A 25,092-nucleotide genomic window follows, 5' to 3' on the forward strand; every position below is an offset into this window, starting at 1 on the left:
AATAAGAGTCCGACTGGCTGAGGAAAAGTGTCCAGTAAATCTGAGGCGGGTCATAGACAGCTATCTTAGTAACAGGAAGGTGGTGGTCAAGTACGCTGGGGAGGAATATGATAAGGGAACGAATAAGGGATGTGTTCAAGGCTCAATCGGGGGCCCAATTTTATGGAACCTGCTGCTCGACCCTCTCCTGAAAAGTCTCGAAAACAGTGGAGAGTATTGCCAGGCGTTTGCAGATGACGTCGTCTTGGTGTTCGACGGGGAGACTGGGGAAGAGGTGCAGAGACGTGCCAATGATACCCTCGGGCGTGTCCAGGCGTGGGGGGTCAACAACAAGCTAAAGTTTGCCCCGCACAAGACAAGTGCAATGATTATTACAAGGAAGCTCAAGTATGACACTCCTCGCCTGGACATGGGCGGTGTTGTTATTGGTATGTCAAAAGAGATCAAGCTGTTGGGAGTCATAATCGACCACCAACTTACATTCAACGCCCACGTCTCGAGCGTCTGCAGGAAAGCCATGGGCATATTTAAACAGCTATCGAGAGCGGCTCGAGTAAGTTGGGGGCTTCACCCAGAGGTCTTAAGGGTGATATATGTTGCCACCATAGAGCCTACCGTACTGTACGCTGCCAGCGTCTGGGCGCCGGCCACAGCCAAGCTTATGGTAATAAAGCAGCTAGCAACTCTCCAACGTGGAATTGCGCAGAAATTGTGCAAAGCCTACCGCACGGTCTCCCTGAACTCGGCGCTGGTGCTCGCTGGAATACTCCCTCTTGACCTCCGAGTTCGTGAGGCGGCTTCACTGTATGAAGCCAAGAGGGGTGTTCCATGGCTGGCCATCGGGGACGGGGAGGTCGAGCGGATGGCTTCTGCAATCGAAGCCCCACACCCAGCCGAGCACGAGGACTTAAATATCGTAAGCCTGGCGAACCAAGAGCAAATGAAAGAACACAACTGCTATGACGTGCGTATATTTACGGACGGGAGCAAGATTGAGGGCAAAGTCGGAGCCGCACTATCCATATGGAGTCGCGAGGTAGAATCCAAAGCCCTCAAGCTTGCTCTACCAAAATACTGCACGGTTTACCAGGCTGAACTCCTGGCCATATGCAAGGCAACAAGGGAGATCCTCGGGCACAAGGCGTCCACGTTTGAGATATTTAGTGACTCCATGGCGGCCCTTCAAACTATTAAAAACCCCGGTTGCCCCCACCCCCTCGCTGTGGAAGCCAGAGATAATTTGAGATCCATATCTCTCCAGAACAAGGTAGTTACTTTGTTCTGGATAAAGGCTCACGTGGGGTTGGATGGTAACGAGAGGGCTGACCAACTAGCGAAGGAGGCTGCCCTGAAGTCGAAAAAGAGACCGGATTACGATCGATGCCCTGTTTCATTCGTCAAGCGTAGCATTCGTATGGCGACGCTTGACGAATGGAACCGCAGGTACCAAGCGGAAGAAACTGCGTCAACAACAAAACTCTTCCTCCCGGACGCGAAGGCGGCCTACAAAGTGGTGCGAAATTTCGTACCGACACAGTTGACTACACAAATCCTAACGGGGCACGGTGGATTTTCCGATTATCTTAATCGTTTTAAATGCAAGGAGAGTCCATCGTGCGTCTGCGACTCAGTCCAAGCGGAAACAGTACAACACCTGCTTTTAGAGTGTCCAATTCATATAAATGAAAGATTTGAACTCGAGCAAACAGTAAAACAAAACCTGACACTTGAGACGATTCAGGAGCTAATCTCGGGAAAAAATAGAGAACTATTTATAAAATACTGTATAAAAATTGTAGAAAGAGTAATAAATAGAAACAAATTAGCCTAAGAAAGTTATGTTTACATAATATAATGTTAATATTAAGATAAACATAAAAATATAAAGTAAGTAAATAGTATAGTTAAGGAAATGTAAAAATAGTAATAAGATAAATAAGTATAAAACAAAAGTGACGCCCTGTGTTGTCGTCTGTGTTTTTTTTTATGTGTGTTTTATATGTGTGTAATGTAAAAATCAACCTGCCCTTGTATCCCTAAGAAAATAGATTATTATAATTAGCGTAGCTAGTAAGCGTAGCTGGGAATCCCACCCAGAAAAAGTAGTGAAAGATGATGAATGAAAGAAAGATGGTATGTAGCATGAAAGTACGAGAAGAAAACTTGCGAGAACTGGAATGAAAGAGAACTTGTAAGAACAGGCTCCGATCACGTTGGAGGTAGACAGTATAAAAAAAAAAAAAAAAAAAAAACCTAACCTAAAAAAAAAAAAAAAAAAAAAAAAAAAAACCTAACCTAACCTAACCTAACCTAACCTAACCTAACCTAAACCTAAACCTAAACCCAAACCTAAACCTAAACCTAAACCTAAACCTAAACCTAAACCTAAACCTAAACCTAAACCTAAACCTAAACCTAAACCTAAACCTAAACCTAAACCTAAACCTAAACCTAAACCTAAACCTAAACCTAAACCTAAACCTAAACCTAAACCTAAACCTAAACCTAATTTGTGCACTTTCACATATAGTAAACAGTTACTAAACCACCGTTATTACACATTTAAACCTGAAGAAACACTACATAGACAAAATAAAACAAATCACACAAATTCACTCCCCGCGTTCCTGGCAAAAAATCCACCATAAACACACACAGTCGCTTCGCACCATAGATACACATACATTAGTTACAGATAAGCCAATCAAGCAGTTAACAAAAAAAAAAAAAAAAACCGGCGTCGGCCTCTAGATGGCTTCGCTTCGATTAGTTTCTCATTGGTCCTGTAGATGGCAGTAACATATCACCTATCCTATATTTTACTTATAATGAAGGATTTTCTAAATTTTCAGACACCACAAATAGATAAAATTTTATCAATTCCTCTATAACAAATAAAGACGTGTTTTTATTCTGTGTTTAGTTATACAATAACTACTGCCTTAACTTTATACAACATATAACTTTAGGGGCATCCGTTACAAGATATCGCTAGTTTCCATACAGAAAAATATTTGTCTTAAACTATCGCAGTTTCAGGGCCCTGCTTCGGACAACGACAAAAGACTGCGTCATGACTTGGTGTCATCGACAGAGACTGGTGTTGCCAGCAACATCGCACCTAAACTGTACCTAATATCAATGATTTCACTATTTAGTTTTTTAGTAATAAGTAACAAATAAAAATAATTTAACATAAATCAATTCATACAGTAGATCAAATCTCGTACAACAGGTGCACCGCCTCACGGAGCACATTCTCGTAGAGCTTAACCGACCAAAACCGAACTCGCAAAAGCGTTCGACAAAGTCTGGCACACCGGTTTCATTTTCAAACTATTCAACATGGGCGTGCTGGACAGTCTCGTGCTCATCATACGGGACTTCTTGTCGAACCGCTCTTTTCGATATCGAATCGAGGGTACCCGCTCCTCCCCGCGACCTCTCACGGCTGGAGTCCCGCCAGGCTCCGTTCTCTCTCCGCTCCTATTTAGTTTATTTAGTAACGATATTCCCTGGTCGCCGCCGACCCAGCTAGCTTTATTTTCTGACGACACAACCGTTTACTACTCAAGTTGAAACAAGTCCCTAATCGCGAGTAAACTCCAGGGCGCAGCGTTGACCTCGGACAGTGGTTCCGAAAATGGCGCATAGACATCAACCCAGCGAAAAGCACCGCAGTGTTATTTCAAAGGGGAAACTCACCGCTTATTTCTTCCCGCATTAGGAATATCACGTTATTTCCTCCCGGACGAAAATTTATAAGAGGAGTGTTAACATACTCTAGTAAATAATGAAAGAAATCAGCTAGCTGTAAGTCAAGGGAAAAGTCGTCAGCTGATAAGATTCAGTAGGTTATAGTTGCTGCTGTGTTATACCTTTCAAGGTACCAGCTGACAAACTTTCCACTGAGATACAGCAAGCTATTAAATTAATTTTAATTCATAGTAGAATATAAACCATAACCAGGTAAATTTTTTGTTGAGAGGAAATCATTGAAAATATATTTTTTTACATGTTCAAGCAGTCAGCTAACGTATAATCCACCATGTTATGGCCAGCTGACTTTTTTTTTCCTTCAAAATACTAGGTTAACTATAATCTGACAAAATTTGAAATGGGAGGAAATGACTGAAAAAACTTTTTTTCTCTATGCGTGGGAGGCTGCCACCGCACGCCCCACCCACGGAGTCGCAGCTGACGGTCGCGAGTATTCATAGTGTAGGTCCCTAATGCATTTTACGAACTTTCGTTCGAGAGGAAATAATTGACCGAAATTGTAGGTACTTGGCTCCTGGACCATAACTTGCGTAAGGCCTGTGGTGTTCGCTCACGCGGCCCACACACATATAGACACCTTCCAATCCCTACAATCCCGCTTTTGCAGGTTAGCCGTCGGGGCTTCGTAGTTCGTGAGGAACGTTGACCTACACGACGACCTGGGCCTCGAATCAATCCGGAAATACATGAAGTCAGCGTCGGAACGGTACCTCGATAAGCTATGCGTCATGATAATCGCCTTATCGTTGCCGCCGCTGACTACTCCCCGAATCCTGACATGCAGGAGCCAGTCACCGTCGACGTCTTAGACACGTCCTTACGGATCTATCAGATCCAATAACCTTTGCATTAGACGTCTTCAACTCTAACACTAGGAACAGGCTTAGGGACCCCGGTAACTGTACCCGTCGAACTCGACAAAGAGGTCGACGTCGGCATGCATCAGCCCGCTGAGTTTCTCACCGGATCTTCTCAGCGAGTCGCGATTCCGATCCGGTAGTAGATTCATTCGCGAAGCAATTGCTTTTGAGTTGTTAGGTCTCCTTCGGAGGCGCTCGGGCAGTTGTTAGCAAATCCCACCCCTCCTGGCTGAGCCTTTGCTCGCCCACCTGTCCTGGTGAAACTGGAAAGACTTCCGGGCAAACAGTAATCTTTCAATCATAAAAAAAAAAAACAGACATTGTTTACTATGTTTAGAATGGTTTATTAGTGAGATTAGTTCGTAAAATTACTCATATCGGTCATTATTATAATAAATACTAGCTGACCCGGCAAACGTTGTGTTGCCTTAAATAAGATTTCTAGGGAAATTCTACTGAGAAAAAAAAACCTCATTTAACCACATAATACCTCATAAACAAAAAAAATATCAAAAAAAATAAAATAAAAAATTAATGTTTGGTGTGGACAACCCTTTTCAATTAGGGGTATGAAAAATAGATAGTAGCCGATTCTCAGACCTACTGAACATACTATTGATACACAAATAAAACCAAAAAAACATGGCCGAAATATGTATAGTATTGTATAGCTCTCAAATATATTAAGTGTATAATATATGATGTATAGTAAGTAAGACAGGAGACCGGCTTCGTCCTGATGAGTGGTGACACCTGGCGGGGATAGCTGATCGATTGATAGTTGATCAGTAGTCGGGCGGCGAGGGCGGGAGATCAAATTCAATTTAAAAAAAATCATAACCAAATGAACTTAAAATTATAAACTCTGAATAAGAATTTATCGTACTACAATTATAATATTTGATTGCCATCTTGCAACCTTATTGCGGATCTGTGCATAGAATAAAAATAATAATAATCGGGATGGAAAAATAGGGGTTGATCGTATAAGAGTGAAAATTGAGAGTAATATGATTTTATTTTTATTTTAAGTCATGACAAAACAAAATAAAAAATTTGCCAAAAAATTTAAAGTTTATAATTAACAAATAAAAAATAGGGGTTGATCATAAAGGGATGAAAAATTGAGAGTAACATCAGATTTTTTATTTTAATTCATGACAAAATAAAAATAAACATGAAAATCTTGCCAAAAAAATTAAAATTTATAACTAACAAATAAAAAATAGGGGTTGATCGTAGAGGGGTGAAAATTTCAGAGTAATATGAATTTTTTTATTCTACGTCATGACCAAATAAAAACAAAATTCTAGCAAAAAATTTTAAAATTTTTAAATAGCAAATAAAAAATAAGGGTTGATCGTAGAGGGGTGAAAATTTAGGGTTGTATGTATTTTTGTATGCTGTATCATAAAAAAACAGATATTAAAAATTTTGTCTAAAAAATAAATAAATAAATTTAGGGGTGGACTACCCCTAACATTTAGGGGGATGAAAAATAGATGTTGGCCGATTCTCATAGATACCGGATAAGCACAAAAAATTTCATCAAAATCGGTCAAGCCGTTTCGGAGGAGTATGGCAACGAAAACTGTGACACGAGAATTTTATATATTAGATATAATCGTAATTGAAGAAAGTGTGCAGTTCTAACAAAACGAACAAATATATTATTTTGTCCGCCGCCGCGCCGTTACAAGGTTACGTTGTTGAATTTTGATGAATTGTCAAATGTTACCTAATCAAATGATCTATGAGTCTCAGTGATCTCTATGAGATCAATAATAGTAATATTGATCGAAGCTTAGCGAAGTATTTTTTTAAAAACTTCTTTCCATTTTTCCCCATTTCAGATATTTTTTTCATTATAAAATTACAATATGGAATGAGGTGTTAAATAAAATAGGATTGCAGTGATCGCCTTGCACAAAGTGGGTATGGAGCCGTCGGTCATATTGCAGACACTTCAAGCTTGGTACCAGTCCTAAGTCCGTATCTACAACAGATGAAGTCGTCGTGGCCTAACGGATAAGACGTCCGGTGCATTCGTGTTGAAGCGATGCACCGGTGTTCGAATCCCGCAGGCGGGTACCAATTTTTCTAAAGAAACACGTACTCAACAAATGTTCACGATTGACTTGCACGGTGAAGGAATAACATTGTGTAATAAAAATGAAACCCGCAAAATTATAATTTGCGTAATTACTGGTGGTAGGACCTCTTGTGAGTTCGCGCGGGTGGGTACCACCACCCTGCCTATTTCTGCCGTGAAGCAGTAATGCGTTTCGGTTTGAGGGGTAGGGCAGCCGTTATAACTATACATGAGACCTTAGAACTTGTATCTCAAGGTGGGTGGCGCATGTACGTTGTGGATGTCTATGGGCTCCAGTAACTACTTAACACCAGGTGGGCTGTGAGCTCGTCCACCCATATAAGCAATAAAAAAAGATATAGCAACATTTCGTCTGTCGACGACCAGAAAAGGTCGGGGCGGCCTCGTGCTGTTAGAACTACAAAGGCTGTTAATGCTGTTAAAGCCGGGCTTGGAGGGACCATCGTCTCCAACTCCGAAGGCAGTTTCACCCGTCGGTAAGACCATAGACTGTATTTCTGGAACAGCCAAAGGGTAGTTATGATCGAATACCTCAATCATGGAGCCAGTATTGCGGGGACTTTGTACGCAGAACAATTAACAAAGTTGCGTGAGGAAATACGTAAGCAATGGCGTGGCAAGCTCGCTAAAGTTGTTTTGTTACACCAAGATAACGACCCCGCGCACAAGTCCAGCGCTGAGACGGCTGCCTTTCAAGAAGCTGGCTTCGAATTAATTGAATATCCTCCATATTCACCGAACCTAGCTCCTGAATCTAAAAGAAGAACAATCTTTAGAATCCAGAAGCTAGCTAGTGCTTTCTACCTATATCTTTAAAATAAAGATTTAGAAGCCTTTAAAGCCGAAAGGTGACTACGTCGAAGAATAAAATAACACTTAACAAAAGATAATTGCGTTATACTCATTATAATTTTTTATTTGAACTTCCCTAGTATTACTATTATACATAGGAGCGTGTGGGAGCAGCGGGACGAGAGGCTAACCAATGCTGACCGGAGATACTCACAGTACACATCCGTAGTAATGCTGATGCCATTTAGTAAGAAGCCGTGATGAATTATACCGATGCTAGACCACCAAATTTGGTACATGACTTTTTTAAGAGTAGGTTTTGGTTTGGGACATTGTCTGGGTGCTGAGTCAGGGTGGTGACCGCTTACGATTATCAAAAACAATCCATTATGAATCGCAAGTGATAATGCGGTTCAAGATCCCTTCGTTTCTGTGTCTGTCAAGCGACGCAAGGACGATTGTTCAAGTCGCGCGGCACAACAACGACCAAGCTACGCGCTTAACAAGTTCAGGATACCCACGAACAGACAGAGGGGGAGGGGGGAGGGGGGGGAGTGTCCGTACTTGCGAAATTACTATTATATACAAAACTATACAACAAAAGATCACTATACAAAAAGTGAAAGTATTTTTTTTATAAATATGTATATTTTATTCTAACAAAATATTCACCCATTTATCAAGTTTTGTTACCTTGTCAATTTGACGCAAATTAACCAATATTGTTCTAATGCTAACGTTGAAGCGCCTGCTAGCACACGTCATTAATGTTGTGAGTCGTCTCAGCGACATTGCTGCTGCATACGAACTCACCCTCCATAACTTTACTTGTATTGTTATTCTGGCCATTTTGATGAAAAATATTCTTTATATTTGGAATACGTTGTGATCGGGTTAAATTATGATTCTTGTTCAGGGAGATTGTAAAAATAAAGAAGACTTGGAATATATGAAAGAAATATTTATTAAGTGTGAGAGTTCAATATCGACGCTCACTGCTTGGCGTTGGCGGCCTCCTGGATCTTCTTGATCACCTCCTGGGTGTTCTTCGCGAAGTCGTCGTAGGCGGCCTTGATCTTGGGCGCCAGTTTCTCATTAGTCTCCTGCACGTTCGAGGACACCTTCTTCGCTAACTTCTGGGATTCCTGGAATAGTTTATTTTTATTGATCAATTCATAGCAGTATCGCACGGTAGTAGGTAGTAATTAATTGCAATGATAAGTCCCGCAACAGGCTCGCGAAGTCGTTCAGTTCGTGGCTATAACGAGAGTATCACAAGGTGAAGGACATTGGCGAGATAAGACGCGTCGATCCGCACGCGAGCGCGTACAGTAATGCGGCACGTACATGACGCGAGGTAAGACACAGATAAGGTCTGTCGTAGTAACGGGCGGCTCGCGAACCCGCTGACCTTGCATTGATTAAATCTCTGACCGTTCCTACCCAAAGTATTACGTTACGTCGTGAAGAGGGTAGTGAGCGCGGCGAGGGGAAGGGGCCGACATACCTGCACGGTGTTCTGCACGGCGGCCTGCAGCTTCTCGCGGAGGGCGGTGGCGTTCTTCTCGACGTCAGGGTGGGCCTTGCGGAGCTCCTCGGCCGTGCGCTCGATGTTCTGCCTCGACTGTTCCAAAGCCTCCTTGGCCTTGCCGTTCGCGTCTCCGAGCTGTGGAAGAGTCCCAACGTTACCTAGGTCGAACGTATTTGATTTGGCAAGGGAACAGGCCGAGACGTACCGCTCCCTGGAGACTCTTGGCGAAGGCGTTGAGCTGTTGCAGCACGGACTCGGAGCCGTCCTTCCAAGCCTTGCTGAAGTCCTGTGCGTCCTTTGACTTGGTGAGCGAGTTAAACTGTTGTTCTAAAGTCTTATGGAACTCCTTGGTGTGGTGTTCGATGTCCTTGAAGAAGTCGGGAGCGTCGCGTCGCACCATCGCTCCTTGGGCCTGAGTATCATAGCATTTGCGTCAGGAAGAAATCAATTGAAACGTTCGAGAAGCAAGTGAAGATGTGCTGCGTAGGATACTCACCAGAGCGATGCAGGCGAAGAGAACTACGAACTTGGCGGCCATGATGTGCTGTCGAGAGACTGAGTGCGGAGGAGATGCGAACCGGACTGCAACACAGAGGAGTGTGTGCTGGTTACGGCCGGGACGGGCTATATATACCCGGCGCGGCTGATAACGAGCGCGATAAGGCCGGCCTCCTCCCGAGGGCTTGTTGCGGCCCGCGCCCTGTTTACAAACAACGTGCATCCGGGTGCAGTCGGCCCTGACTGCAGCGCGATAACGGCACCCACGCAGCGTCCACTCCGCGCCACGCACGCCACGCACGCCGCACGCACTCCTACACCCTACACGCGACCTGTGTACCAGGTTCTGCTCGTGTCCGCCGCGGTTCAAGGGGAGACGCCGATTATACTGCCCAATTGAGGAGTGGCGGCATTAAGGTTTATTTATTATTCAAGACTATTGAGAGAAAGAGAATATACTTTATCGCACACAAAAACACAATTAACATTAAAAAAAAACAGTTAACAAGCAGATATAGTTGTACAACAGGCGGTCTTATCCCTAAAAGCGACCTCCTCCAGACAACCGAGTCCAGACAAAAGTAGTATTTACAGAAAATCTGAAAAGATATGCATTCAGCAAGTGTGTTGCTGTGTACCTACTATTGATAATACATTATTAAAGCAAATACATACATACAATAAATATACATACAGTATACCGTTTACAGTTAATATGAAATCACTGTATAATTTATGAGTATATATATATATATATATATATAATAGGTATACTTTTTTTTTTTTTTTTTTTCTCTTTATTTTATTTTTTTTTATAAAGAGGGTTTTCTCGATTTCGAGACGTCACCCTCAAAGTTTACACAAAAAATTTAAGCGCGACGCTTTATACTTACGTCTACCAACTTATATAGCATTCTGGCTGCCCTCGACAAGGGGGAGGCCAAGATGCTGTTATAGACGCCTACATCCATTGCACATAAATCAAATTCTAACATAAAGCCACTGCGCTCCGCTTCACTCCGTACACACTCCTTCATTATGTGGGTTGCATCCTCGACTACTCCACACTCGTCACAGTTTGGTGAATCGCATATTTTCATCAAAAATCCAAAACTATTTAGAGGAATGTGTCCAGACCGAAGTCTGAAGGCAGTCACAATATGTTTTCGATGCATATCTACTCCTGTGAACCAAGGGAGACGAGAAAGGCTGGGCTGTATGGTTCTATACCATATACCTTTAGTTCGTGATCTCTCGTCAAAATATTCTTTCCAAAAATCTATGCATTGTCTTCTAACTAAATAAATAATATCACTAAAATAAGGTAAACAATCAAGAAACAGTCCGTCAGTGACGGCTTCTTTCGCTAGACGATCAGCTACTTCATTTCCGTACAATCCAATATGAGCCGGCACCCATTGCAACACTATATTCTTTTTCTGCATTTTACTAACGGTCTCCAGGATCCTGTAGGCTATCGGTGCGCCTCGAAAGATCGAGGTACATCGAGCCAAGTGTTGTAACGCACTCTTGGAGTCCGTCAGTATTACAAAATTACCGGATTCAAATGACGCGACATAAGACACTGCTTCTGCAATTGCTAAAAGTTCTACATACATTATAGATACTTTAGCCGCTAGTTTAACTTTAATAGAACCTTGCGTCTGCGGGTCGAACACTGCCAAGCCCGACTCGTCCCCTTCCTGCGATCCATCAGTATAAATTGAATAATAGTTCGAATAATTTAAATTTAAATATTGATTGCATGTACGTTTTACGAAATCACAATTATAAGTACGTTTAGCCTTTTCCAAATCATCGATTTTAGTTTTAATTATATTAGATAGGTCCACACTGCTTACCCATGTATCAAGAGAGAAACATTCCATTTGCTGAGAAGTATAAATAGGATAGATATCGAGTGATTCATGTACTGTTACTAACAAAGGTTTTTTCCTCCGTCTCCAATATACTACGTCACGACAAAGTTCTACAAGTCGATTCAGTGACACAATTAGTTTGTTATCTTTGAATGATTTAGCTTTCAACCAGAATTTACCGGCTAGATAGTACCTACGCACAAATAGTGGTTGCAAATTGAGCTCCCATTCCATTACATGTATAGGCGTACTTTTCACAAAACCACCAATTACTCTCATACATTGATTTTGGAGTCTATCGAGCTTAACTGTCTTACTCTTAACTGCGTTATCATAAAGGAAACTGCCATAGTCTAATCTAGAACGAACGATAGATATATATAATCGTCTTAAATGATCTGGATGTACTCCCCACCCTGAACCGGCCAAAACTTTAAAAATTTTTAATGTTTTCGAACATTTCTCGATTAATTCTTCAATATGTTTGTTCCATTTTAACGAGCGGTCTAACCAGAAACCCAAGTACTTGACACAATCTACTACTTGTAACGGTATGTTGTTAATAAAAAGGTTGACATGTTCTCTTCTATACCCTCTTTTGAATATACATACTTTACTTTTAGATGACGAGATTTCCAAGCCTATCTCTGAAAGCGATGTAATCATTTTGTTCAAAGAAGTTTGTAGGCAATTAGCACCCTCACTAATATTACTAATGCTCGTATACAACACAAAGTCGTCCGCGTATTGAGAGATAGATACCGCATCATTTGTTATATAGCTGCAGATGTGCATAGTAGCTATGTTAAACAACAACGGCGAGATTGGGTCGCCTTGAGCTAAACCTTGACCAGAAGAACGGCAAATATATGAGTTTCCAGTGTATATTCTTAATTTTTTAATTTTTAAAAAGTTCCAGAGGTATCGACACATTTTATTTCCCACTCCTATTTGATCTAAAGTCTGGATTAACGATTTTATGTTTATGTTATTGTATGCGTTATCTATATCAAGAAAACAACCTATTGTCAAGTTATTGACTGAAAACGCTGAATGGATTTGCGAAACTAAATCGACGAGATTATTTAATGTAGAACGGCTTTTTCTAAATCCGGTAGTATCCGGTGAGAGTAAATTATTTTTTTCAATAAACCATTCTAACCGATTTCTTAAAATGCTGTGGAAAATCTTACATAAACACGACATCATTGCAATAGGTCTAAATGCAGATGCGCTGTGAGGGTCACGTCCGGGCTTAGGTACAGGTGTGATGGCGATATCTCGCCACTCGGCCGGTACGAAGCCGGTGTCGTAAAAACGGTTATAAAGTGATAACAACATAACCAATGCGTTCTCAGGCAAGTGCTTAATCATTGAATAAGAAATATTATCACACCCGGGTGCGGTATCCTTTGCGCGGATACAGCGTTCCAGTTCCTGACTAGTGATAGGAATTTCTAATTTATGATTACAAGAAGAAAATGATGGGTTTTTAGGGGAGACGTAATCTGGTGTCATACTATACAGAAGGGTACTAGCGTTTTCGTCACTGACATATTGTTTAGAAGTTCTACGGCCTTTAAACCATTGCATTCTTTGCCACATCTCACTTTGCGTTGTTGCGCCATCTATTGCTGTACAATATCCCTGCCAAGCTTTATCTCTAGTATTTCTGATCAGTTTTTGTGAGTCACGTATTTTTTCATTAAGTAGTTTCAAGTTCCTAGGCGTCGGATTGCGTCTAAACGTCGAAAGGGCCAATCTACGTATCGCTACTGATCGAGACAAATCTGCGTTCCAATAGGGTTTAGGTGAGAAAGTACTACTGGGATCTGTATTATATCGAATATATGGAACATGAACGTCTGCTGCTATATTTAGATATTCTATAAAATGATCGTACCCTATTTGTAGGTTCTCCGACACGATATAATTACTACATAAAGATTCCAGTAATGTCTTATAACCGTCCCAGTCGGCTAACTTGAAATTGCGCCGTAAAATATTCCTAGGTAAAACATCAAAAGAGGTAGTAATTTTTATAAATAAATGATCACTGCCGAGGGTTTCGTTTAAAATACGCCAGTCAAATAATAAAGCTAAATCGGAGGAGACAAAAGATATATCAGGCGCGGAATGTTGCAGCTGATTGTTATTGTTATTAAATCGTAAACGTGTTGACTTACCATCGTTTAGTGAAATGAACTTATTATCTGTGATAGCCTCAAAAATTTGTAATCCTCTGGCATCACTTTTATTAGACCAGTTAGTGTGGTGCGCATTGAAATCGCCCAAAATTAAAGCTTTTTTACTCACCAATGAAAATAACACATCCCAATCCTGTTGGCTAGTGCGTACCGATGGAGCACAATACACGGAGAATATATATTCAATATCCCTACAATTGTGAACCTTAATACCTATTATTTCTAAACCGGGACTATTGTTTTGTATATCAAAAAGTTGTGAATTAATAGATTTGTGAACAAAAATGGCAACCCCGCCATAGCCGTCGTCCCTATCCCTACGATAAATAATATAGTTAGTTATTTTAAGTCGATTGTTCGATTCTAACCATGTTTCACTCACGGTAGCAATGTGGACTTTCTCTTTAAATAAAATATTTTCAAACTCTAATAACTTAGGTCTTAAACTTTGAGCGTTCCATTGTAGTATAGTTAATTTCACAGGTTTTTTATTTTTATCCATAGTCCATAAACAGATCTAATATGTTTTTCAATACTGGCCAGTCGGAAATATTGTCTACCGCAACCAAGATCAACCATTCGATGCAACACTTAAGTACACTTTTCACTTTAGATTCTAGCGACACTGTTTTTAAAAAAAAAAGATCTTTCAATTTATTCAATAACTCTACAAAATTCACATTTCTTCTTTCCTTCTGTTCCAGAGGCACATTTTTCCCGGGCATCTCTTCTATTTCAGCTTCAGCAGCAGAGTCCAATACAGATACATCAGGCTCCCTACGACGACGACGTTGTTTTTTCGAAACCGATCTTGGTGTTTGTTTAGCGTTTTCTTCGATGTGAATCTCCGCTTTTGTCTGTAAGACGCTAGCAAAAGTCGGTGCGTTACTCTGCAAGGTTTTTGGTGGCACGGATGAGATGTACTCCATTAGCGGAGGAGCAGGGGTAGCGGTGAAACTAAACTTTTTGGGCACTTGTACTGGAGAACTAGGGGCTACATACATCGTCAGAGCCTTTCTGTAAGTGCAATTAAATTCAGCCATGATTTCTCTAAGCCTCTTTTCTTTCAAAAATGCAGGACAGCCTTTATACATGGCCATATGCCCCCCTTTACAGTTGACGCAGCTAAATGTAGTGGTTTCATAGTTGTTATGTTTACCTCCACACTTTGGACAAATTTCTTTGTTTGTGGGGCATCTCTTTGTAGGGTGTCCTAATTTCCAGCACAACCCGCACTGGGATACTGGGAAGACGTATCGGTCCACGCGGATTCTTAGCCCCCCTATAGAAACATACGCAGGTATGAACGCACCCTTAAAACATAACCGCACCGACTCACTAGGTACCCATCCGTCGCCCGAGCTACTGCGCCGGTTGAGACGGAATATAGATACCAGTTCTGCTGGTTTGGGGCACGATATTGTGTCAAAAATCTCTTTGTCGGATATTTCCAAGTCTATGTCGCGAATAACACCATATGATAAATTCTTCTCCATAGCTCTTTGTACACGCCAGCCTTTATCTGCTATCTTAGAACTTTTTTCAATCCTCTCTGCGCTCAGTGGGTTCTGTACATCGATACGCACTTTGTATGGGTTAACATATTTTACGCGGTCCACATCGGTAATATCCATCTCACAAAATATTTTCGCTAAAGAAAATTGTTTCGGCAGCGGCTCACTACCAGTTAAGTACATCTCTATTTTCTCAACTTCCGGTTTAAGCTTCTTCTGCTTCGATTTAATCGTTGTCCATTCATCGTCACTGTTGACATCTTTTCTCTTCTCTGGTCTTAACCAATCCTCCATCGCATTCATCTCTTGCATAGAATTCTCTTCTTGAAATTGTTCTACCTCATCACCAATCAACTCCTGCTCACTCAAAGTACTCCTGCTCGACCGCACATCCATTGTTTCGTATTGATTATCTACCCTCGTTATCAGCGGCGCGGTCGCCGGCTACCCAACGGTGTTGGGTATGCCCCCAGCAACGCGCTGACCGATGCGCGGAACGTATTTTTAAATAAACAACACACTAGCACCTCGTGCGAGTGCAGCGCAGAGACTGAATAGGTATACTTACATTCTACTACTCATACAATTCCACTAAATTCAGATTGAGCAGGCATGCTAAAATACCATCCACTCTTAAATGGGATTTTTTTTTTTATTGCTTATATGGGTGGACGAACTCACAGCTCACCTGGTGTTAGGTGATTACTGGAGCCCATACACATCGGCAACGTAAATGCGCCACCCACCTTGAGATATAAGTTCTAAGGTCTCAGTATAGTTATAACGGCTGCCCCACCTTTCAAACCGAAACGCATTACTGCTTCACGGCAGGAATAGGCAGGGTGGTGGTACATACCCGCGCGGACTCACAAAAGGTCCTACCACCAGTAATTACGCAAATTATAATTTTGTGGGTTTGATTTGCGGGTCTAAGGTATCGCAATATTTGAAGACGGCCACCCAGCACTTATCATATCACAATGTCCCGAATGTCAAGTACAAATGTTTGTGATTAGGCAGAGGTTCATTGTAGGCAGAGCATTCGTGTTATATATTTTTTTATGTTAGTAAACAGGAAGAGTCTCAAGTGAAAGAAATGTACACAGGATTTAATTCTATTGTAATGTTAATGGGCATGTTTGTTCTATTAATAAATGTTGTTTACTAAGTAATAATTAGAGCTGACACAGTTAATGTATTGTTAATGTATGTTCAGATAATAGGGCTGCTAGGTACGTACCGCGAGAGGCAGGTGCGAGGACCGAGCTGCGCAGGCGCTGTGAGCCGGCGCCCTCCCCCTCCCCACCCCGCCACGCCGCGCCTCGCAGGGCTGTCCCACTCCGCACCAACCACCTAGTCCTGGCTCAAAATTAATACTGGTTGCAACTATGCCAGGGCTAATGCTCCCGCCTTCAATATTGGTTCAACTAACTAACCTAGCACATCGCATGTCCACAACCGGTTTCCATGATGAAGGATCAACGTTATATAATAAAATCATGAGCAAAATAGATCTTGCGTGCAGGTGAGCCATGTGTGTGTGCCCGGAGAGGTACCACCGTCCTACTTATTGTCGCTGCAAGTACGCGCAAGCAGCGAAGTACCGGTCCGTTTGTAGGGCGGGACTGTCGCCAAGCCATCCAGTTGAGGCTTCCAGCTCCTGTCTCCGACGGACGGCGCAGTGCACGCTGTGGTGATGTGTGTACAAGCGACAACAACGAACATACGCTAAATTAGTATAATATTGTTTTGTAACGATGTGCTGTCAGCCCTACGACTAGTGCCCAAACAGGGTGCCACGTGAAGGTCCCTTCTTTGTTATTATAGTGTTTACAATGCGGCCGTAGCCCATTACAATGGACCATCGACATTAGACGCGATCAACACCACAGTGGCCCATTAACATTGCGTTGCCACCTCTATTGTGACGCCCGGGTGAGCGGTCTGTGTGTTTGTACGATGTACGAGTACCTACACCTGCAGTTGCCGTTCTGTGGTCGGTGCGGGGCGGGGCGGGGCGGGGCGGGGCGGCCGACAGACGAACCCACGTCCCGTCTGCTAAACCTCCGCCAAACGTTTACAGAAGCTCATAGACACAGCTGCCCATCTTGAGAAATGAGATCGAAACGTCAACTGTGTGTCAGTACGCGGCAGATATGCGCAGAACAGTGGTGATGCACTCTCCAACAGGTGGAGGCCCACAACATTTCCTAGAATTATGTCAGTAAGAACTAAATATATGCAAAGGAGTAGTTTGGAAACTCTAGTGGATCAGCGCGTCGCACTGTATGAGTGCACTGATACAGTGAGGCAGACAGAGTCGGGTTCGTCAGTATGTCAGTAATGTTGGTTGGAATCGTGTCTAGTGAGGAACGTGCGGCGACTACTGAGTTGAGGAGCAGTGCGGCGGCGGCGGCGGCGGCGGCGGCTGGTCACGTGCCTCGGTGCGGACTCGGGGCCGCGACGCAGACACTTCCTGCTCCAAATTAACGATGCGCTCATCGGCCACAATCCTCCGCTCGAACGCAACTATGCATACAAATCACATACTGAAGTGGCAATGTTAAATAATTACATTTGCTGGTCAGCCGCGTCGTCGCACACCGCCTTAATTACTTGTATGAGTTGCGGCTAGAAGAATAATACGGTCCGAATTGAGACATCTTTTTTTGTGATCAGTTAAGAACTACCTACATAAAATTGCATCACAGACAACAGACGTAGCTGTCGGCCGCAGCTTGGCCCGGCTGGATCACACTTATTGTCGCGTTGTCTCAGCGCCGGGCTCAGAACTGGCAACTAGCTCATATTCCCTCCCAGGGCTCTAATTATTCCCCTACAGCGTATCGTCTAACTCGGCTTATTGGCTTGGGCGTGATAACGTGACAGACAAACAAATTCAAATTCAAATTCAAAATCATTTATTTCAACTTAGATGTCAGCATGACACACTTGTTGAATATCAAAATATAAAACACAATGTTAACTCTACCACCGGTTCCAAAAAAAGCCACAGTCCTGAGAAGAACCGGCGCAACAACAAACTCAGCGGGCTTTTTTTTTTTGATATTTCTCAAATATTTTCTTTTTTTTAAATACATAAAAATATTTACAATAAAGGAAAAAACAAGTCAAAAAATACAATTAAAAATAATAATAATAATAATGAAGAATGAAAAGGCCAGGAGCGAGCGCCTCATTCCCACGTAGTGCCATCTAGTAAATAATCCTTAACTTTATAATATGCCTTGTTGCACAAACGTTCCTTGACAGTTTTCTTAAATCTATGAACAGGTAGAAATTGAATAAATAATTTCATATTACATAATAATATTAGTTGTTATGTAATCTATTATTCAACAGTTTAAAAGTAAACTCGAAAAATTTCGACGAGCACGGAGCCAGCCCAGAACGGTTATGTCGGAATGCGCTGGGATTTCTAAACTGAATTCAGATTCAATCATGCAAATGTAGATGTGTGTGTCATGTCTGTCTGTCTTTTTACTTTGGTTTGCACACCTCTGGAGGAATGGATTTCTTAAGTTGGTTTCACGCCTAAGCTACTGAAACGACGTGACGTTGACGTAGTGTATGGAAATGGTCTGAACCCTGGTCTTTGCCATATATCATAAAATACGGTAATTTATAATTATCATTCCTCTCCTGTCTCACTTCCGAGCGCGGGACTACGCGGACGCTATTGCAAGTGTTATTTACGCGAGTGAGGCTGCGGGTGAGGCTGCGGGTGAGGCTACGGGTGGACAGCCGGTGCTAATGTATGCGTCGCGACTGGACGAAGGTTCCGGCAGCGAAGTGTTCTTTGAAGCCAGACCGGGAGTACCGGGTGTGGCGCCGCGCCTAAGTAACGCACTGCGGTATGTGCCTGCTGCGACGTGTGGCTCGTTTCCTCATGGAGGCTGAGCCAGCGGTGGCGTCTTGCGGCGCTTATACAGAGCCCGGAGACTTGCGCTCATCATGTGCTACGTATCGTATCGTGGTGAGAATGTCAATGGTCTTCATACAACGAGTAACCGTCATTATGTAGCGTAAATAGACTACATACGTAATGTACATGTAAATTTAATAAATATGCCAAGCTTCTTAGGCAACACGATTGATAGAGTCGAGCCTCTGGACCACTGAGGGGAGATATCCGGGCGTCGCTTCGCTGGTAGAGCGCGTTCTCAAGCGCTGCCTGCATCATAATTCAATATGCTAATTGTAAATGCCACTGCTCTATAGCGGGTTCTCCAGTACCAGACTGTTCCAATAGTCAAAATCAATTTTCTAGTTCTACCTCTAAGCCCGTTGTAAACAACATAATGAAACCTGTGCTTACTAAAAACATTATTAAAATATTCAGTGATGAACTAGGAAAAAATATGGGTGTAGCGCTGAATGATCTGTGTTTGGGACAATCTGTCATAAATTATTGTATGCCTGGGGCTTCATGTACCCACATACTTAATAAAATTTTAAATGTGACTCATTGCCCTAACACAACAATAATTATAATGATTGGGAGAAGGGGAAATGCAGATATAAGAGATATAAAATATCAAATAAATCAATTATTAACACTACAGGTGAAAAAGATCATCATGTTTGCATTTCCATTTATTCAGAGTATGCCAGCAGAAAATAAAATAAGACATAGCATTAATGATTTCATGCAAACAGTTTCTAATGTAAATAATTATTATGTCATGACACCATGCAAATCAGAAAATACATTCTATACTATTGACATTAATTGCATGATAAAAAATAAATGTATTATTATGACAAAACCTAACAAATACTATTTAGGTAGCTACAATTTTAGACAAGTAGCAAACTCGCTACATTATTTTTTACATATTTATCTAGCCATGAATTTGGCTAATCAACCTACTGCTTCTTTTGAGCAGGAAAAAAATATGACATTTATTAATTTGGAATCCGTTCCAAGTAATTTAAATTAAATCCTAAGACAACAGAGTTTACCTCTTGCAGTAAACATGATTTATTTGGACACAACCCATCAACCAATAATGTTTCTTTGAAAACAACTGTGATCAACCTGGTGCATCAGAACTTACAAGGTTTAATGGGTAAAGAACTTGAAATTGATTTGTTCCTAGATTTTAATAAAGTCAATGTTCTATGTGTAACTGAACATTGGCTTAAAAAATATGAATTAAATTGTAATTTTAAAAATCACCAGGTTGTGAGTTCCTTCTGCAGAGAGAATGCTATACGAGGTGGCTCACTGATCATTGTTAATAAAGATTATAAATGTAAGGAACGTAGAGACATTGTGAGCCTCTCTGTGGAACGGATTATTGAAATGGCCTGTGTAGAGCTTGAGCGATTCATTGTTGTAAGTGTGTACAGACCTCCTGATGCGTTATATGATTCTTTTGAAAATATTTTGGAAAATGTATTGCTAAAGCTTTCTGTCTCTAATAAACAAATTTTTGTATGTGGTGATTATAATATCAATCTTTTAGAAAACACAAATACCACTATTAGATTCAGAACATTGTTAAAGTCATATAACCTCCCAAACTTATTTCTAGAGCCTACTAGGACAACGACCACATCGGCAACATGTTTAGATAACATATTTACAAATGTAACACCGATTAACAAAAAAATTATTAATCAATTAACATCAGACCATAGTGGACAATTTGTGTCTTTTGAATCTATTATGAATTCTAAAGATAAAAATACTCTTGTGATTGTTCCTATTAATAAAAAACGAATTGAGAAGTTTAGAAATAATATTAAGCAAGAACATTCAGAAATTATTTATAATAAAAACCCAAATTTATCATACCAGAATATGTTTGAGAGAATTAATATGGTCTTTACTGATGTATTTATTCCTAAAACTGTAACATTAAAAAACAAAACGGTGTTCAGCGAGTGGGCCACCACCGGAGTGTACAAAAGTAGGAAAAAATTGTATGATCTGTACTCTGAAAAAGCTTATAATAATGATGAAACATTTCATCAATATGTCAGGAACTATTCCAAACTATTTAGAAAAGTTTGTTTAGCGGCAAAATCTTTACATTTAAGTGATTTAATCAAAAATGCCCCTGACAAGATAAAGATGACTTGGAACATCATTGGTAGAGAAAGTGGAAAAGTCAGAAATAGCCATCAAGAATTCTCGTTAAAAATAGACGATAAATTGGTAACTAGTCATGAAGATGTGGCTAATGCTTTTGAAAAGTTTTTCTCTGACATTCCAGTTTCAACTACCACATCTCTAAATTCATCCCCCACAGCAGCTGAAATATTATTGCATAACCATGTCAAGAAATGCAATGAAATTTTTAAATTTAAGAAAATTAATTCAAACAATATAATAAAAAGTTTTAATAGCCTTAATGTAAAAAATACAGCTGACTTGTGGGGAATATCAGTAAAGGTTTTGAAGTCTGTAATAGACATTATTGCTTCTCATCTTGTTAGTATTTTTAATGATTGTATTAAGTGTGGTGTATTTCCTGACTTAATGAAACATAGTAAAGTGATTCCTCTTTTTAAATCTGGTAGTACTGATGACCCCTCTAACTATAGACCTATTTCAGTACTCCCTACGTTGAGTAAAATCTTTGAAAAAATTATTTTGACACAACTTTTAGAACATTTCAATTCAAATAACCTGCTTCATAATAAACAATTCGGGTTTACAAGGGGTCGCTCTACAACTGATGCAGGTGCTTATCTAATCAAAAATATATTTCAATCTTGGGAGGAATCGCATGATTGTCTTGGAATTTTCTGTGACTTATCCAAAGCATTTGACTGTGTTGAACATGAAACATTGGTGAGGAAACTACATCACTATGGTATTAGGGATGGTGCATTGGAACTTATTACTTCCTATTTATCAGGAAGGATACAAACAGTAGATGTGAAAGGAAATAGATCTTCAGGCACCACGTTGAAAATGGGTGTACCTCAGGGTTCCATTTTGGGTCCTTTTTTATTTCTAATATATATAAACGATTTGCCTAGTTTTATTGAGTCCCGACACGAGGTCGTATTATTCGCAGATGATACATCTTTATTATTTAAAATTAAACGACAATTACAAGTCTATGACGAAGTGAATGATGCGATTTCGTGTGTGGTTCATTGGTTCCGTATCAATAACCTATTATTGAATAGTAAGAAAACGAAATGTATTAAATTTACTTTAAAATGTATTAAATCATCTTTAAATGTGAGACAAGTAGATAGTAATGTAATTGTTTCTGAGGAATCATTGGAGCTTGTTGAGTCAACCGTATTTCTTGGTATAACAGTGGACTCCAAACTGCAGTGGGGACCTCATATTCATAAATTGGCAAGTAAGCTTAGCTCTGCAGCATACGCAGTAAAAAAAATTAGAATGTTAACAAATGCGGACACGGCTCGTTTAGTTTACTTTAGTTACTTCCACAGTGTCATGTCCTATGGCATTTTGCTATGGGGCAATGCGGCCGATGTAGAAATGATATTTATTCTGCAGAAAAGAGCTATACGTGCTATTTATAACATGCACTCAAGGGAATCCCTGAGGGAAAAATTTAAAGAAATTAAAGTTCTCACTATGCCATCCCAGTACATCTTTGAAAATTTGATGTATGTTCGTAAACATATTGAGGAGTTTCCTAAGATGTCGGACATACATAATAGAAATACTAGGAACAAACACAAGCTTGTTGTGCCGATGAGTAGGTTACATAAGATACGAAATTCATTCGGGTGTTTGTCTGTGCGCCTGTACAACAAAATCCCACAAGATGTTCAGAACCTACATATACATAGGTTTAAGAAAACTATTAAAGAACATCTGTGCAATAAAGCTTACTATAAAGTCAATGATTATCTAGAAGATTGCACAAAGTGGGAATGAGTTGCTCGCTCCGGGAATTTCAATATTGTAAAATTGTTATGTTATAATTACTTATTGTAATATGAATATTTAAAAAAAAATATATTTAAAATAAAAATAAAAATCTAATATTAAAAAAAAAAAAAAAAAAACATGCCCGCTGAGTTTCTTGCCAATTCTTCTCAGGACGGAGGCTAATTCTTGTGAATTGGCGGTAATTCTTTTGACGTTCAACAAGCATGTACTTTCATTTATGTTGAATAAAACTTTTTTGATTTGATTTGATTTGATACGCTACAAGAGCACAGGTCGCTCCGTCGCTCGCCAACAGAGCGCCCGACTGTATGTGTTCGTCGTTTGCTTTGAGTCTCGCTGGAGTGTGTGCACGCGCCCCGCACCACCTCTGACCCCAGCCGCACGCAGCACGCAGCACGCAGCACGCAGCACGCATTACCACTCGAGTAAATATGTGCTTGTTTGATCATAGGGTAGGTACTCGTAATTACTGATAATTAACAAATACTTTGTTTACTAATTAATTAGAGAAATAATGACCAGAGAGAATGCAAATAGATCAATGACAACGTTATCAGCTATCAGTAATGAGTTGCGTTAATTAGATAAGACAAGAGTCAAGGATGCTGCACGCAACATGTGTTTTGCCGGTTGATAAATCTGTGTTACGTCTCACGTCAACTATTACGCAATCATTTATAATCAGTAGGAGAGGAAGGATTCGTATCATCTGTAGATATTTTGTTGGAAATGGCTGAACAAAAAAGTGATTTCGTACGATATCATTACTCCATTGAAATGTTACATTTTTAGGTATTAGCGTGCGTATTTCAGAGGACGCAATATATTTTTTCTCCTACCTACGCCGAAAGTTCGGTTTTCTCTGGGTACTGACAAGTGTGCATGCGCATTAGTGTCTACGTCTGCTCTCACGCACCTAAAATTCTCCGCCATTGTTGTGCTCGGGTAATTTGCAATATTGTGTTTAGTGTAAAAATGAAATAAACAAAAGGCAATAAAATTTAATAGTGAAGTATTAAACAAAGATGAGTTCATCAGACAGTTCTTATTCAATTAGTAGTAGTTTATTTAAAAATGAAAAAACAGTTAAATTGTTGTTTTATGAGTATGGGGGGGCTCCGCCCCCCCCCCTACCCCCGGCCAGGGTTTCGCCCCTGGACCGCGACTCAATACTCCACGAACTTTCGACCTGGTAGGAGAAAAAATAATATGTGCACCGCGGGAAAAAAATAGGACATCTCATCCCGCGTGTTTGCCCGCAATTTTACACGCGAGAGGAAATGTCCTACTTTTCTCCCTTGGTGCACAATGTACTATATATATATTTTTATGTGTCCCCTACACATAAAAAAATATACTGCGTCCTCTGTTTATTAGTTTAGTATATATTATGTACTAAAGTTCCTTTGTGGGGCCGCCGTCCTGGCAAAAGGGCTGCAAACGGTTTTCGCGCTGTGCCTCGTAATCTAGCAACCCTGTAGAAAGCAACCCTGTTTCAAAAACATTATTTGTTTCACATAAAATTTTCTACAAAAAATTATAAGCAACAAATTATAAAAAAAAATTATAAAAACAAAAAATTATAAGCAATAACTGAAAATTTATGAAGTTTTGGGCGTTATATCTTTTTTCTGGTTATTTTATAATACAAAAACGGTTTTTAACGAATAATTTTCATTACAAATTTTATTAATTAATCTGGGTTTTACAACGCTCCGAAGTTGACCAGACTCTTGAATACTCGTAATTTATTTATTTATTTATTTGGGAAACAAACAGTACAATACAAACATACAATATTTTAAAAAAAAATTGCTAAAACAATAACCAAATATGTTTCCACAATCAAAATCACATATAAGTAGACAGTGAACAAGAAGAGAAATTTAGAAATTTAAATTACAAAAAACAAAAGCAACACAATACGCACATATCATTTTATACATTAACTTACACTACAAAACTACAACACTTATCGGGCCAAATCACCCTATAAACACTC

General features: G+C 40.4%; 1 protein-coding gene across 4 annotated transcripts; it reads right to left on the minus strand.

The window, feature by feature from the left end:
• Positions 1-8,491: 8,491 nt before the first annotated feature.
• LOC692632 (apolipophorin III) lies at positions 8,492-17,575 on the minus strand. 4 transcript variants are annotated; one of them, XM_038016192.2, is made up of 6 exons: positions 16,612-17,575; positions 16,416-16,534; positions 9,573-9,658; positions 9,282-9,488; positions 9,053-9,211; positions 8,492-8,690 (listed from the first exon to the last, which is right to left on the minus strand). In XM_038016192.2, exons 1-6 carry the CDS (start codon positions 16,707-16,709, stop codon positions 8,538-8,540), a joined length of 822 nt encoding a protein of 273 aa, XP_037872120.1. In that variant the 5' UTR covers positions 16,710-17,575; the 3' UTR covers positions 8,492-8,537. The 4 variants fall into 4 exon arrangements, with proteins under 4 accessions (XP_037872120.1, XP_037872122.1, XP_037872121.1 ...); XM_038016194.2 differs by lacking the exon at positions 16,612-17,575 and having other exon boundaries at positions 9,573-9,776; positions 16,416-16,590; XM_038016193.2 differs by lacking the exon at positions 16,612-17,575 and having other exon boundaries at positions 9,573-9,962; positions 16,416-16,469.
• Positions 17,576-25,092: the final 7,517 nt, after the last annotated feature.

Source organism: Bombyx mori, chromosome 16 (assembly GCF_030269925.1).
Source record: "Bombyx mori chromosome 16, ASM3026992v2".
In the NCBI taxonomy this organism is placed as follows: Eukaryota; Metazoa; Arthropoda; class Insecta; order Lepidoptera; family Bombycidae; genus Bombyx; species Bombyx mori.